The 17,358-nt window shown below is 46.0% G+C and overlaps 1 protein-coding gene across 7 annotated transcripts in view; it reads left to right on the top strand.

The window, feature by feature from the left end:
* The first annotated feature begins 248 nt into the window (after nt 1-248).
* Nucleotides 249-17,358, top strand: part of HLF (HLF transcription factor, PAR bZIP family member) — a 53,670-nt gene continuing 36,560 nt past the window's right edge. The window contains exons 1-2 of one of the 7 annotated variants that reach the window (XM_072747508.1): nt 249-836; nt 3,323-3,658. In XM_072747508.1, the coding sequence (XP_072603609.1) occupies nt 722-836; nt 3,323-3,658 (451 nt within the window). In that variant the 5' untranslated portion in view covers nt 249-721. The other 6 variants (XM_072747509.1, XM_072747511.1, XM_072747512.1 and 3 more) reach the window with 6 other exon arrangements.

Consider the following 17,358-nt stretch of genomic DNA (forward strand, 5'->3'; position numbering starts at 1 on the left):
CGGCTCTGCAGGGTCCTGGAAAATCCGCGCGCGCGACGACGCTAAACACGTGGCGGCGGGGCGGGCGGGGCGGGCGGGGCGGGTGGGCGGGGCCGCGCGTAGCCCCGCCCCTGCACGCCTATCGGCGCGCGGTGCGGGCCCTGACGTCACTCTTGTCAGGGCCGCGGCACATGGGCGGCCGGATGCGCTGAGCCCGGCGCTGCGGGGCCGCGGAGCGCGGGGGAGCAGCGGCTGCGGGCGCGGGGAGGGGGGTGGGGTGGGACGGCGCCCAGCCTCGGTGCTGGCGCGTGGGGGCCGGGCCGGCGCGGTGCCTTCCGCCCTTCTGCAGCCATCTGCATATTTTTTTTCTCTCTTTCTCTTTCGCAATTTTGAACATTTTGCAGGACGAGGGGTTCGAGGCAGGTGAGAGCATCCTGCCAGTCGCCGAGGAGCCCCCCGGGCACTTGGCGCGCTCTCGGGGGACCGTCTGCACCGGGAACCCGAAAGTTTTTTGTTTTTTTATTTTCTGATGCAGATGTATTTATAATATAGACAGAAGTATTTTTTTTTTCTCTTGTCTCCACCGCCTTGAAAGCGAGTACTTTTGGCAAAGGACGGAGGGGAAAAAAAAAAAAAAAAAAAGCTCAGCAACATTTTGGGGTGTGTGTGGGGGGGCGGTTGGGTTTTCTTGTTCTTTTTTTTTTTTTTTTTTTTTAAAGAAAAAAATCTTGAGTGCATCGCGATGGAGAAAATGTCCCGACCGCTCCCCCTGAACCCCTCCTTTATTCCGCCTCCCTACGGCGTGCTCAGGTCCTTGTTGGAGAACCCGCTGAAGCTCCCCCTTCATCACGAAGACGGTGAGCGCTGCCTTGCTGGCTGCCCCGCTCTGGGGAGGAACGGCGCTCCCGGGTCCCCTTCCCCCGCCGGGCAGCCCTGCTGGAGCATCCATCCTCTCCCTCCCTGGCCCCTGGCCCCCTGTCCCTGCTTTGTTGAAATTCGAAGAGCTCACCCATCACCCCCCCCCCCACCTTCCTACCAAAAGATGAGTGAGTGGGGGGGGGGGCGGAAATCCCCTCCCTGAGCAGCGCTTCCAGTAGCTCTGGGGCCGACCCGGGCTCCCGGGTCCCGGCCCAGCGGTGCAGGTGGGAGCCCTATAGCTTGGCAGGTCCGTGTTCCCTAGCTCGAGGCTCTCCCGCACGCACAGAGGAGCCGCCGGGCGAGGGCAGGGCTCGGCGGGCTGGGAGGACAAACCAGAGGGCCTGGTTCAGTTGCTGGCGGGGCGCGGGGCGCGGGGCGCGGGGCGGGGGGCGCGGGGCGGGGGGCGGGGGTGGGTCTTGCCGCGTAGCCTGGGCATCGGGATCCGGCTACTGTGGCTGTTACTCGGCATCCGGAGCTCGCGAGGTGGAATTCGAACCGCGGGGTGGGGGCTGGGGCTGGGGCTGGGGCTGGCGGGGCGCGGGGCGCGGGGGGAGTGGTCTCTGGGCGGGAAGCCGCGCGCACCTCCAGCCCTGACACTTGCCCCGTGCACTTTTCCTGGTGGGAGGGGAGAGCGGAGCAGGCTCACGTGTAACCGCGCAGGAGCCTCCTCTGGCTTGAGCCTTTTCTTGGTAAGTCCCAAACCTCCCCCAGGCAACCTTGGCTGGAGCGGGAGAGGAGGGGTCGGGCGAGGAGGCGCGGGACCCAGCTGGTGCCGCCAGGGACTCGTCCTTTGGGCTGATGCGGTTTCATGCCTTCGATGTCACAGGAGCAGATGCGAACCTTGCGGCTCAGAGTGTAAAAGTCTTTGAAAGATCATTTGGTTACAAATAGCTTGGGAGTACGCATCTTCTCCCCTAGCGGGGGGGGTGGGGGTGGGGGGGGGACAACCTGTTGCATTGCAAAAGTTGAGGGGTTTGGTTCGCCTTCTGCAAAGCTGAGCTTCCCTCTTAACTCCTTTAAGGAGTAGCACTTGGGAGGAAGGTGCTGCCTGCAGTCTTTTGCATCTGTGGGTGTTTCAAGTCAAATTCTCAGGAGATGAGACTAGAGGATTAGAATGGATGGCAGCGGAGGCTGTGTTTCTCTGAGGAAGAAACTCAGAAGCCAGATTCCCTAATCCCAGATTCCACCCGCGCCTGAGTACTAGAATGGGCAAAATCCAGAGCAGTGTTTAAAGACGTCCAGGGGTGAGCAGTACTTCCAGGTAGGACATAGCTGCATGCCTCCATCATTAGGTATGGAATCACCTTTCCAATAGCTGTGCTTTTGACAGATTGCATACATGTATAATTTTTGTGAATTGGATCACACTTAAGCCTTTGGAGAAGAGGAGGGGAAAAAAAAACACATAAAAAAGAAAACCTCCTTTTGTAAAATACAGGGTGCCCCAGTGGCTTTCTAAACAAACATATGTGGGCTGAGGAAGTTCTCAGTTTTTTTCCTCTGCCAGTGTGAGGCGATGGTCGAGTTCCTTCAAGTCTTAGAGCCTCTATGTTTTCATTTTAGATGGGAATAATAGCTATTTGCAGATTTATTGTGAGATTTTTGGAGATTATATGTGGAAAGAGTCAGGTATATCATAGGTGCTCAGTGCATGGTTTCTTGCCCCCCCCCTTTTTTTTTTTTTTTTAAAAGGTTTTATTTATTCGAGAGAGGGAGAGAGAGCAAGAGAGAGAGAAAGAGCAAGCATGAGTGAGATGAGGGGCAGAGGGAAAAGCCCTCTTACCCCTCCCTCCTTGCTGAACAGGGAGCCTGATGTGGGGCTGGATCCCTGGACCCCGGGATCATGACCCAACCTGAAGGCTGAAGGCAGATGCTTACCCAACTGAGCAACCCAGGCACCCCTCAATGCATGGTTTCAAAGGAGGGTGGAGAGTCCCTACTTTACCAAAATTAGAATCCCCAGCTCACTGGCTAAGTCTGAATGACCTCATATTGTTACTGTAATGAATTTCCTGGAAGAGAAATCATGCCTGGTTATTGGCTGTTTTCTTAAAAATCACAGCAATTGTATGTAACTGCAGGTGTGACTTTCTCACTGTAGATCTAAATTATTTGTCTCCTCAAATCACGTTCTTCAAAATGCATTCCCTTGTTTATATCCTAGATCAGCTTGTAGCCCCGTCCCAAGGACTAATGCTTTCTTTCCAAAGTAAATAGGAAGATGTTGAAAAACAGGCAGAGATCCATGTCCTGTCTGAACTTTTAACTCTAGATCCACAAAAGCCAGCAGCCAGAGAAGAAACCCTGGTGTTTGTGAGAACATTTTGAACGTAGGGTTTTGTAGTGGAGGCTAGGAGGGGCGATTAAAGAAGCGACACTTTTTTTTTTTTCCTTTTTAAAGTCCAAATTTCCCCGTTTTCTGCAGCATTTAGTAAAGATAAAGACAAGGAAAAGAAGCTGGATGATGAGAGTAATAGCCCGACGGTCCCCCAGTCGGCGTTCCTGGGACCCACCTTATGGGACAAAACCCTTCCCTATGACGGAGATACTTTCCAGTTGGAATACATGGACCTGGAGGAGTTTTTGTCGGAAAATGGCATTCCCCCCAGCCCATCCCAGCATGACCACAGTCCTCACCCTCCTGGGCTGCAGCCAGCTTCCTCCTCAGCCCCCTCGGTCATGGACCTCAGCAGTCGGGCCTCTGCACCCATTCACCCTGGCATCCCGTCCCCGAACTGTATGCAGAGCCCCATCAGACCAGGTAAATTCTAAAAAGATTCTCCCTTCAGATGGGGAAAAGGGTGAAAGGGATGGACGGGATGGGGGCAAGGGGTGGGGAGAAGGCATGGATATCTTCACAGTCTAGGAGACGGACCAGTTCTGAAAGAGGAATCTTGTGTTTCACTCACAGCCCTGGTTGTCCCACATCAGTGATTATCTGTATGTTCAGGAGAGTCAGCTACATGCAGATTCTATGGACCTACCTCTCAAAATTCTGATTTTTTAGGTCTGGGGTGAGGGCCCAGGAATATGCATTTTAAACCCCGGGGACTACTGATGCAGCTGATCCGAGGACCACAGTTTAAGAGACCCTGGCCTACAGTGAATGGTTTGGATACTGTAGGCACCCACCTCCTCTATTGCCCTTTGCCCTCCTTCCCCAAATACATAGATATAGGATCTTGTTGAATGATGCAAGTAGACCCTCTCCAAGTCTGTGGCTCACCTACATTCATTTTTCTCTCACTTGAAGGGAGTGTGGGGCTGATCCCTTTTTCATCCTTTTCCTCTTGCGATTGCATTGATTGAGGAATTGAATCTAAAAGCACCTCTTATGGTTTAGCGTGGTTTAGCCTTCTTTGGGGCCAGAACCCCATTATTCCTATAAACCAAATTGTTCTTAGTGTTTTTTTTTTTTTTTCATTTCCATGTCTGTCAAAGCCCGCAAGGTTGACTGTGAGTGGTGGTGAAATATTACATTAGAAACATCACCTGAAATGTCCAGTACTTCCAAACCCACTGCTCAGTGCTCAGCTATAAACACTGGTTGAGGTGGCTCAGCTCTGGCTTCATGCCGTTAATGCTGCGAAGTGCAAAATGAACGGGAAGAAAGCATTTCACGTGTACAGGTGACCAGGAACAAAGATTCAGCCGGATAAATTGTCAGGAAGGTCACCGAGCTAAGGGCCTTTGCTGCAGGGGAAGGCAGAAAGCAGGACAATGGGGGACTTGTACTCGAGATGATTACTGAACTCCGTGTCCTTGCCTCACATAGAATTTCTATGACATGCAGAGCGAGATTAAAATGGAAGGAAATGATTCAAAGGAGGAAGAGAACACCCCTGCCTTAAAATATTAGTCTTGGAGTTAAAGTCTTTCTGTGCTGGACTCCCCCCCCCCCCCCATCTTTGTAACCTACTTTGAATGATAACTCAAGGCCACTGGCTGGAATGGAATTAAGTCTTAAACTCTGACCATCCCAGGAGGCCACCACAGAAGCTGGGCAACAAATTCCTTGATGTGACCCCAAGCTCTTATGCCTTGGACAGGCCATGGTTTTGTGTCTTCCTAGGTACAGATAGTCAGTGGAATAACCATTTAAACCAAGGAGAAAAACTCTGGGAAACAAACTAGGGGTGGTGGAAGGGGAGGAGGGCGGGAGGTGGGGGTGACTGGGTGGCGGGCACTGAGGGGGGCACTTGACGGGATGAGCACTGGGTGTTATTCTGTATGTTGGCAAATTGAACATCAATAAAAAATAAATTTATTATTACAAAAAATAAAAAAAATAAACCAAGGAGAAGGGGCTGGAGCCCCAGTGAGAAGGTACCTGGTATCTCAGTCACTACAGAGAGACTTAACCACTTTGTGCTTTAGAAAGTGATGTAACCTCTCAGAGCCTCAGTTTACCTTTGTAAAGAAGGGTATACTTTTTATGGGATTGGGTTATTGTGAAAATTATACGTAATACGTATAAAGGGTCAAATGACTAGCAGTAGATGTTCTTTTAATGAGAACAGTTGTCATTGTTGTATCTGTGTCAACTTTTATCATTGATTTTAATTCTCTTCTGAAATATGTTCCTAAAATACTTAGGAAGAATATATATAACCCTTCCCACTTCTGGAGAGAAATATCAAGAGATTTTGGCCAATATTTATTGGATTTGTGTGTTCCATCCTTAACTCTTATACTCAATTGACAGGTATTTCTCTATCCCCTGGCAAATGTGAGTGCCATGTTTGAAATACTGTATTTTTCCCCCAAAGGCATGTGAATATTGTATGCTCACATCTTGGTTCCTACTGAGAGTTCAGAATCAGGTTTTGAGATTTGAAGGCTTCCTTAGAAGCCATTTGTCAGAACTTGCTAGAATCAGTATTAATAACTCTCAAAAACTTGGGGTCCCCCAATCCATGATAAAAGACTCCTGATTTTCAGCAGAAAGTTTTGTTTGGTCACAGCGGAAAGGCACTAGGATCAAAGGGGGGCACCAGAATCTAGAAGTAAGCTCTTTATTTAAATGTCTTTTTTTTTTTTTTTTTGGTAATGGAAACATACTTCAAAATAATCTTCTTCTTTGAATTGAAAACTCAATAATACTCTTAACAAGAAGGGGGAAAAAAGTTTAAAGGTCTTCTTTAAATACCAAGTACCAAGACAATAACACTCTGCTATAACAACTCATGCAGTGTTGGTCATTATAAAGATTATAATGCAAAATAAAAATCTGAGGGATATGGACTTGATGGATGGTACGTCCCAAACAAAACTAAAAAGGAAGAAAGTTCTTGATCGTTCTGTGTAATCACAGTGGTGGCCAGAATAGAAATGCCAAGTTAATCTTGAGGAAAAGAAGTCCTCAGAAGGGAAGAGCACATGTGTGGCCTTGAGCATTCTGGGAACTGTATCATTTCAGTCTAGGTCAAGATTTCTCAACCTTGGCACTGTTGAGGTCTCACCTAAGTCTTTGCTGTGGGCCACTGTCCTATGTGTTGTAAGATGTTCAGCAGCATCCCTGGCTCCTAGCCCTTAGATGCCAGTCATGCCCTCTCTGCCCCTACCCTGTGACAAGTAAAAATGTCTCCAGTCACTGCCAGATGACCCCTGGGGGCAAAATCACCCTTGTTGAGAACTAATGATGTAGACTTTCAATTTGGACAGCAAAATCTAGGCATAACTCAGGATCTTGCCATGCATGCGTGGATGCTTTTTGCCTCCTGTAATGTTTTCTGGCAAAACTTTTGAGAAGGTCAGGCGACATTAGGTTGCCAAGAAGAAATATAATGTTAATAAGAGCACAGTTCTATGCTGTTAGTTGATAAAACTATGACGTCCGGCAAATCAGGAGATAATTGCAAAGCAATTTCATTAAACATTTGTTTTCTGTATTTGCTCAGCATGCATCTTTTGAATTATGCTAAGTAGCATTGTGCCATTAGTGCTACCTGTCTGGTTGAAAGGAAATTAAGCCATAAGTTGACAACGAATGTATTTCTGGGTCTGCCCCAAATGTGTCTTGGAATGGCCGGTTGAACATTCTTATGAATTCTCTTACTGCTTACTGTGACTGCCCCCCAAGCCCCTTTCCTGTTTGTGCACCTATCCTTATTCCTCTGTCTGATCAAAGAATAAATCAAATATCTGAAAAAATACAGTTTTCTTTGAAGAACCCAGGGATCTGTCGAAACCTCCTGTGGCTGGCTATTGGGTGATGGCTAAGCTTTCTGGGCTGACACGTTGATTCAGGAAGAGTGGTGCTTGCTGGATGCTGTAGCCACCTGCACCGTCTTCTCTGTCATCCAAGGTGCAACATTTTGGATGGCCTCAGGTCAGCAGAGATGGCAGGAGTCATCCTGACCACTTTGATGTTTGCCTTACAGATGCTATCAGAGATGGTACCCGGGAGTGTTCTTCTGGAGGTATGCACTGGGTACTGGAAAAAATAAGAATCTGTTTGCCCAGAGAATTGAGCGATTGCTTTAAGGACAGCAGTCCCTTTAGGGAAAGTCATCTGTAGCAGACAAAGGCAGAGTTATTTTTAAATCACATGCTTGTAAAGCCAGATTTGAAATCGTTTCCTCTGGTGGTTTTTCTTTGAATAGCTTGGGGGTGTCCTACCACTGTTAGACCCATATTCAGCTGAGAATTAAGAAGGCTGTCTTTCTAGTTCTGAGCACAGAGTCGGGGTCATGATGAAGGCTGGTTACAGAGCGAAGTGAAAACCCTTCCATGTGGCGGCGTGGGGGAAGAGGAGGGCGTAAGTGGGTGGCAAAAGAAGAGTGGGGAGGTGGGGGAGAACCCATTGTACCTTTGCAAGATGGAATTTGTGCTCTGTTTCTGCTGACCTTTCTTTATAATCAGGTTTTGGTGTGGAAGGAACATGCTGGCCATGGGATCTGAGTAATGACAGAGGGGAGTTCTGTGCTGGTGGTTCTGGGATTTATGGGCAGTTCTGCCCAGGCAACAGGATTCTCTTGCTTTTCTCAACATCATGAGATGAAGCTTTGGTTTCTCCCTACCCTTAAGGGTGTGCAGTTCAATATTTTCCCATCCAGCACACCGATAGGTCTGCAGGTTGGGAGCATCACGATTGATAGTTGCTGTGCACTGTGCCTCAAGCATCTTGGAAGTGTTTTGCATTCGTTGGGATCAAGGACATCATGAAGGGGAGAGAGTCAGCTTTCTTCTGGAGGCAGGCAGACTTTTTTCTGCTTCTTGGTAGAGTTGACCTTCCCCACCACACCCTGTAGAGGACAGACTTGTCCTTTTCTCTTAACTTTGACCTGTTGTGACATTTCCTGGACGGTAGTTCCTAGTCTTCTGGCAAGAGGTTATTTTCAGGTAGGTATGGAGGGCAGGGTGGTGGTTAAGAGCATCAGCTCTGGGCCTGGGGGCTTGGGTTCACATCCTGGACCTACATTGTCCTGCTATGCAACTTTGTGACAATTTCCATACGTCGTCTTTAAGCCTCAGTTTACATCTCAATAGTGTGGAGATGATAAATAGTCCCCCCTCCCATGGGGTTTTTGCAGGGTTAAATGAGGTAGCACCTGACAGAGTTTGGCATGGTGTGTGGCACACGAATACTCAGCCCCTGGAGCTGTTGTTCTGATGTCAGTGGCATGGGAGCAGGGAAAGAACTAGACTGTATTCCCAACCCCCGTTCTCCATTTAGGGATTTGTTTCATCCAGTCCCCTTCTCTCTGCAAAAATAGGACATGCTTTTTTTTTTTTTTTTCCAGCATGCCCAATCCTTCTTCTGTGTAGCCTGCTTGACTTTGCTCCTTCATTCTGGGTTAGGACAAGTGACTTCCTGGTGTTAACCCAGCAGCATTGCTTCTGGGTTAGCAGCTCCTGTTCTGCCAGTGTGGAAACAGCCACTCGCTCAGTGCCCAGCACCCCCCGCCCCAAGCTCTCGTGCGAGCCCTGGCAACCCTGGCCATCTGCCTGTGTGACCGTGTGCTTCAGGCACGTGGCTGTGCCCTGTCGAGCTTGCCCAACTCTGGGTGGCGTGCTGGCTTGCTTCCGTCCCCCACCCCAACCCTTGCTTTTCCTCCCAGGCGAGCCACAGCAAGTGCCAGCAAGAAATTGTAATCCTGACCCTGGCATGAGAAAGCTGAGCCCTGTAGGGTGGTTCATATGCCAGGGAAACCTGCTCTGTCCAACATTGTAGCCAGACCCCAAACTCGGCCTTCTCTCCTGCCCGTATGCCCAGAGGCCCTGTCTTCTGTGCACTGCTGTGGCGGGCAGGATTCCTGTAGGCCAGCTCCTGCCAAGGGTCTTGGCAGAGTGTTTCCAGTTGAGCGCTGTGCCTACCAGACTAGAAAAATAGCAATATGAAGACAGAGCTAGGTGGGGGAGAAAGAGGTGGGCAAGGTGGGAAGTGAAAAGCTTTGATAACATCCTAATGTATGTAGAAAGCGAGAGAATGAAAAGATAGCAGTGATTTATTAGGCTTCTCTGGATCCTCTCCTGCAACCACACTGATCACTCTTACCCGGGAGTCATTTTTTATGTCTCAACAGTGAAAATGGAAGGAAGAGGGAAGTAGCAGGGGAAATTTAGGACTGAAAAAGCATTGGGAGAGAACATGTGAGAGAGAGACCAGGAGGGACAGGGTCTGCAGTTGATTCTGTAATGGAAATGGTTGAGAATATCTTTCACTTAGCATATATTTAGTATTCCTCCAGCAAATGTTTTGATCTGAAGCCACTAAACCATTGTTTTGGAATAAACTTAAATTTCCTGAAGACCTAAATACTTGCCACAATACCCATCGGAATGGCCCTGTCTGAGACAGCTTTGTATGGGCAACAGAGCAGTGTCTTAGAGCTTACGGTCCAACAAACCAACCAACCTGGGTGTGAATCATGACTGCCGTGTTTGCTCATGATCTCCAGCAGGTTGTTTAAATGATCTGCTTCTGATTTCCCATCTGGAACTTTGGAATAATCACTGGATCTGCCTCATGGGGTTGGTGAAGATCCCGTGAGCCAGTGCATGTAGAGTACTTGGCACAGTGCCTGGCACACAGTAAGCGCTCAATAACGGTTCATAACTGCTGTGAGTGGCAGCCTCATTACCATCTGATGTCCTTTCTCCTAGGAGGACCTAGCATTGGTCTCCTGGTGAGTCTGCGTACTCTCCCTTCCCTAGCCCATTAAGGCCTCTGGTCAAGGAATTTCAGTTTCTCCTCTCCTCCTCTACATTGTCTCACTTGCTCCTCTCAGCCTCTGAGTTTCAGATAACCTGGGGTAGCTAAGTGTAACCTGTAATCATTCCTCCTTGCTCATGAGGTTAAAAACCGAAACAGACAACATGTAGTTCAAATAAGCTCCTGATTAGAAGATTTCTCCCTGACATATTTGCTAGTAATCAATCAGTCAATGTTATTATTGAATCTTTAATCATAGTGATTATACTTAAAAGGCAATATAAGGACCTCAGGAGTCAAGCCAAAAGGCATACTATGGTGCCGGAGGAGGAGAGCGGTCTAGTTCATCCTCCTGCTTATAAGCAGGATTTTACAGAAATATTCCAGAATAATAATTCCTCTTTCCCCCCAAATGGCCCTGTAATGGATAGATCCTTACTCTTTCTGCACCTTCCTTTTCTCGTCTACAAGGTAACATCTTGGTTGGGTTTATGTGAGCTTTCTAGAGCTAATGTGCACAAAGGGTCCAGCATCGCCCCTGGCACATAAGGGGCCAGCCTTGATCACAAGTCAATCCCGTTACTCTTCACTTGTAAATGATGGGAAGGTTAAGGAACAACAGAGGAAGTTTTAGGAGCCACGTGGACTGTCCTCAGATATAGCGTCAGCTTTCTCTTTGTGGTGTACCCTGGGGAAGACAGACCAGGGTACAGTTAAGCTTCTGATCTCAAAGAGATGGCAATTTAGTAGGGAAGGTAGGATTTTTAGGTAAAAGGATGAGTGACAAGACAGAGTGGATGTCCTTGGTGCCATATAATGGGGACAGAGGCCTCTGATAAATCTCCTGGAAAGAGGAGGTGAAGAGTAATCAAGAAAGTGAGTAAAATGTTTAAAAATAAATAAAGGAGGAGTGCAAACAATAAGAAACCACCAGACCTCACAGGAAGCAGCTACTGCCCCGGGTAAGAGTTCCTGAGGCTAGACCCTGTGTTGGCTCTGGGAAGGAGAGGTGGAGAGCCAGAATGCTGAGTGGGTGATGGTGTGGCAGGGTTCTAGAGGCAGGAATGCCCCCGGGGTGTTTAGGGAGCAAGGTGTAGATCCAGTTTGGCTGGGGCAGGAGATCCGTATGAAGGAGTCGGGGAAATGAGTCTAGAGAGGCAGGTGCCAGGCAGGCTGGCAGCTTCATGAATGCCAGGCTGTGGAGCTTGAACTTTATCCAGTAGGCAGTGGGGAGCCACTGAAGGTTTTCGAGGAGGGAAGTGGCATGTGGATATTTCCACTTGGGTTCAAGGTCGGATTTGAAACGTTTTTAGATACTTCACAATAGTTTCCTGTGGCAGAGCGGGACTTCCTTATTATTATTATTATTATTTTGAAAATAAATACTCTCCCTTGAACATCAAACAGCTTTTGCAAACACAATGTTCTAACGATCTAGAGAAAGTAATTCAAAAACACAGGGTTTAAGTTTCACTTATGAAGCCCATCATTTTGGGCTTTATGATTTCAGTGATTGGGGGAAACACTCTTTGGCAAGGAAATCGTTTGACGGATTTGAATGGTTCAGAATTTAGAAGTCCAAAAGCAGGCCTGGTCTCATAGGAGGAGAAAAATAGATTTTAATAAACCCAACCCATTAACATTCATCATTTTTTAAATGCCTCTTTTATAGGCTGACTAGGTTTGCAAACAAGTGTATTGAACTGACTTCTGAGTGTGGTTTTTTTTGGTTGTAGCTCTGTGTGTATATACGTATGTGAGAAAAGAACACGTTAATGCCTCAGTGATACAAATAGTACTTGATTATAAGGATTACCTGCAGCAGTAATATCCAGCTAAAAATACTTAGCCAAGTTTCTGGCCAGCTTATTAATTTTACTCCTGAGAGACAAAGGAATCTTTATAGTCTTGCATTCTTGAGTCCTGACCTTGTGTTTGTGGCTTCCTTCTTCCCTGAAACCGGAATTAATTGTGCATCATGCTTAGATATGGTGGATATGGTGTGTGTGTGTTTGTGTGTGTGTGTGTTGCATTGGGAATGGTGCTACAGCAAAGGGGCTTTGTGTGTGTTGTGGGGACAGGGTCTAGGGGATGAGATGGGGACGCCGAATGGCACATGCATGAAGTGACTTGCCCAAACACCCCTGAAGTATACTCTGATATCAAGCCAAGATTACAGAAAGCTGGAGGAGTTGCCCTAACCCAAACCAGTTAACTTAAATAAAAAATAACAGTCAATGTGTGCAATTTCACCTCCAGCTATGTACAGTAGACAATTACAGGAGTGTTGGCAGAATTGAGTGTCTGTTGGGGGAAAACCATACAGTGCTTGTTTCTGTGAAATTGGCTTCTGGTAGATACACACTCCGTGACTGAAGGTGGAAATTCCTAAAATGTTTGCTTTCTTTCTCTCCTGACTTTAACAAATATCGTTACTCTCAGCTCCCTACCCATCGAGCTCATAATGGGAATCCAGTCTCACTTTCTGTCCTGAAAAATCACCAATTCCGCTGTCACACAAGGTTCCTAAAACTTTTGTTTTTAGAAGTTTAATCTGGGATTTTTTTTCATTACTGATTTTTGGAAGAATGCTTTGGAATTTGGGGTCTTATAATGAGAGATGGCTTGTGGCTAATTAAACCCCTTTCCCTCTCAAATCTTGCCTGGGAGACGTAGATTCCTAAAAACAATGAGTGCATGCTGCAGAAAGATGCTCCAGGGAGCTACAACACTAAATCATCTGTGACAAAATGTTCTCTTAGAAAGTGGGATTGCATAAATGGATCAGCAAAAATAAGTGCTTTGGCAGAAAACTCCTTGAGTGGGGAAGAGCAATGCTTTCTTTTCTAATTAGCTCTGAGCTTAACAGTCTGATTTGATGTCTTTGCTATGGAATCTAGGCCTGGACAGCAGAGCAGAGAAGGAAAGTCTCGTTGCTGCTCTGTCACTGCCTCTGCACTTAATGGAAAGAGTTAAGAAGCGAGGCTGTCCATTCATGCACAATAAATGCCTCTTGAATTGAATTGAATTGAATGGGAAAAGTAAGGTTTGTTTGGGGAAGGATGCCACCTGGCCCTGACCAATGGGAATCCATGCTGTAAACCAGATGAACAAGATCATCTAGAAATGCAGTAATCAGATTACCCAGCTCAGAGATCTCAATACCCCAAGATATGAAGAATACTTCTAAGGAGAGTGGCAAACAGTTAAATTCCATCTGCCCTGAGGATTAAACAGAAGACTTAATTCACCTTAGAATGGATTCATTATGCTGTGGGCTTCGTTTGTTAGTATCACTAAGGAGATTATGGAGGCTTTTACTAGAGAAAAGTTTAAAAATAGGATGGGGATCTTGGATCCAGTCAAAATAATATTGCTTTTAAGAGACCAAAGGCCACTGTAAGATGTAGAGAGGAAAGAGTGATGATATAGAACAGGTAAAGAGAGAAATAAAGCCTTGATAGACTTTCTGAGGATACATTTATAAAACTGATTGTAGGCGAATTTCATAGAATTTATTTCATTAAAGTTGATTTCTTTATATTAATACATTTTCCCAGGAGACATAAGTGTCTTTTTTTCTGGTAGAATCTAGCCCGTGTTTATTTCAATTGGCCAATGACCACCTGAATGATTTTTAAAATAATATTTATATGTGTCAAAAAATAAGTATTTTTTAGCATTGCAAGTGAAATTTACTCAAACAAAATGGGCCATTTAGTGGCATTTAGTTACTGGATTCCTTACAAGTTTGAAGATGAATGAAATTTCACTACTACAAAAACTAGATGTGAAGAAGCAATTTAAATTTATTTATATTCTGTTTATCTTTCTACCTTCAAGCTTTCCTGATAGTCACATCCCATTGATTCAGATTTTGTGATCATTTGACCTTTAATTGATTAAACTGAAGTTTACATCTTTATTGTCTTTATGAAGAAGATATCACCAAGCAGATTAATTATGCAAATCTAGTCCTAGGCACATTTAACTTATTTGAGTACAAACTAGTCTTTAAAGACCTTACCTGTGTGTATATAAACTGAAACCAAAAGTGTATGAAACCAGAAGTGTATGGTTCATTTATGTGCCATCGGAGAGGATGTCTTAGACCAATCCCCAAGGATGGTGTTGGGTGTTTTTTTTTTTCTCCTTGATTTCGACTAATGAAATCATCATCTATTGGAGCAACTTTCTCTCATTCTTCCCCTCTCTGCATCAAAGGGCAAGCATAACATGGTCATTAAACCTCTGACCTGAACTTCAATCTTGGCTCTGTAAATCTTCTGTCTTTGTTTTTTGCTCTATACCAGATAATTCCTGAAGGAGTAAATGAGGTGATATATGCAAAGCCCTTGAGCGGTGCTCAGCATATGAGTGGTAGCTTTCGTCACTTGGATCTGTATTCTATTCTTTCTTCTCTTCCTCTGCCCCCAACATCACCGTGTGGACACTTAAGTCAGGGAGAGCATCTTGTGCTACAGCACCAATGGCCTGGAAATGGCTCCCCACTTCCGTGTCATTGTAGGGAAGGAAGAGTAATGAGGCACAGTGGGGCTAAGAATCCTGTGTATTGACTTCTGTAGAAAGATCTACATCACCTGGGAGCCCTGGTGTGGTCCCTCTGCTTTCTTAGGTGGCTCTGCTAAGAGATGGATGCTCCACAAGCCAGGGCTGTGTCTTTCATCTCCATCCCCCTACCATCCTCTGACTCTGTGGCTAAAAGACCTTGAGGGGGGGTGATCCCTGGGTGGCGCAGTGGTTTGGCGCCTCCCTTTGGCCCAGGGCGCGATCCTGGAGACCCGGGATCGAATCCCACATCGGGCTCCCGGTGCATGGAGCCTGCTTCTCCCTCTGCCTGTGTCTCTGCCTCTCTCTCTCTCTCTCTGTGACTATCGTAGATTAAAAAAAAAAAAAAAAAAGACCTTGAGGGGGGAAAGGGAGAAATGGAATTTATGTAAATTTCTTTGGGGGTTTTCAAGCCTTTCCCTCATGCCATAAGATTTATGAGTTGGGCTTCTCTTTGGTGACACTTTTAGATCACGTGTTGGAGAACTAGCAGCCTCCTAGTTGTTGGTGATGAGTTGTTGGCTGGAGGAGAAGCAGGGCGGTAGGTCCCCAGTGGTAGCCGACTCTCTGGTCTTTTGCCCCTCCTCATGTAAATCCCTTGGACGCTTTCTTCTTAACTCTCGCTATAAGATGGAAAAGTAGCAGGGAGGTCTCCAGATAGGAAAAATGGACCCTTCTTTTGAAATGGAATGGGAATGTGAGGAAATTGAGAAAACCAAATTATTTGGAAGAAAAGTATGAAAATAGTTTTTACACAAAGGAGATGATGAGAATTTGATTAATTTAAGAATTGGGATTAACCTGATATGACTTTGTTTTTTAACCAGATTAGAGATGTGGAGTTCTTGGCATAGGTCTTGACATAGTACTTTGTGTACTGTACATATGGGTGTGGCAGGATAAAGCTTTTCAAGGTACAACAGTCCTGTCTTAAGATTAACAAAGTACATCAAACTAAGCAAGATTTCCCCCTCTTGATTCCAGCTAGAGCTCCCTGCACATATTTTTACATCTAATGAAATATCTCTGTGCTTCTATAAAAGAGTGGGCACAATGCTCCTAAGTTTAAATCAGCTAAATGCATAGGAAATCATAGCAATACCCATTATGTGTTAAAGCCAGGATGATGCTAAGCATTTAATGGAAGAGGTTGTAGGAACCAGCTCATATTAGAAATGATGTTGGTTCCTGGAGCTTAGTCTGCTCCCAGGAGGATTGCATATTATGGCTATGTCGCCAAAGTACGTTTTTTCTTTTCTTCATCAGCCCTTCCACTCTGATTACAGGCAGCTTAAAAATAAATTTGGGCACGTCTCAGTGGCCAAAAACCATGGAGATCAGGATGAAATCATTTTTAAGGCAGAAATAACAAGCTTTGATAAAGATATTCAAAGAAACACAGTCCTAATAGCACGAGCATGTCACAGTTGGACCCCTTAGGCACTAGATTAAATTGGATTTGGAGTCCGAGGTCTCCTGAGAACCCATGATACCTTGAGCAAGTCACTTACATTTTGAGCCCCTCCCCCACCTTTTCTAGCATGGTCTGTGGCAGCCAGTCGCAGGATGATCATGGGGTTAAATTACATTAAATGGGCTAATCCGTGAACAGACCTGGGATCGTGCCTGTTCAGTTGTCACTTAGTTTTCATTCCAGAGTGAGAATCTGTTTTTTGTTTTGTTTTGTTTTTTGTTTTGTTTTGTTTTTAAGGTTTTATTCATTTATTTGAGAGAGAGCGTGAGGGAGAAGCAGACTCCCAGCTGAGCGGGGAGCCCAAAGTGGGGCTCGATCCCAGGACCCTGAAATCATGACCTGAGCTGGTGGCAACCAGCTTGTAGGGAAACTACACCTTAACCTACACCCTACACCTTAACCTACTGAGCCACCCAGGTGCCCTAAGAATCTGGTATTTAAAGATTATTTTCTAAAAGGTACTTGTAGTTCAGTGTTTGGACTCTCCCAGATTTCTGTGTTGTTGGGCTGAGTCTTTGCAAAGCCTTGTGATGCTTCTTTAGGTACACTAAAAGACCTCTTTTATAGTCACAGCTATGCTATTAAATATCTTAAGTGAGTGGTCAACGTCTCTTTGGGTTTTACTCCTTCATCTGTAAGATGAGAATAACCTTCATTCTTCTATTTATAAGTATGTCATAAATATGTTAGCCAATTAGAAAATTGACCAAAGTAAATTCAAATTAAAGTATGCATTAGGTTAGCATTATTATTTCCATTGGGTTGAAGGGGGATTGGGGGGATGGGGGTGCCTCGGTGGCTCAGTCAGTTGAGCTTTTGCCTTCAGCCCAGGTCGTGATCTCAGGGTCCTGGGATCGAGCGCAGTATGCAGGGAGCCTGCTTCTCCCTCTGCCCCTCATCCAGCTCAAGCACACCCTCTCAAGCTCATGCCCTCTTGCTCTCTCTCAAATAAAATCTTAAAAGAGGAGAAAACATGTAGCAGCAGTTTGAAGGTAGGCCATTTACAAAAAGCTCTGAATCTGAAATCCACCAAATCGAGGTTCTAGAGCAAGTTGGCCAGGATTGGGTTGTGTATTCCTGGTCACAGAATGTCTCAAGGCCTCTGTTTTCTTATCTGTAAAACATGGGTGCTATTTTTATCTCTGTGACTCTGTTCTAAGACTACTATGAGCTGGAAGACTAACATTCAAATTTTGGTGCAAAAAATGCAGAGCCTCCGGGTGATGGTACTGCTCCCAAGCAAGCAGATGGATTAAGAATC

The sequence above is a fragment of the Vulpes vulpes genome, chromosome 2 (genome assembly GCF_048418805.1).
Source record: "Vulpes vulpes isolate BD-2025 chromosome 2, VulVul3, whole genome shotgun sequence".
NCBI lineage: Eukaryota > Metazoa > Chordata > Mammalia > Carnivora > Canidae > Vulpes > Vulpes vulpes.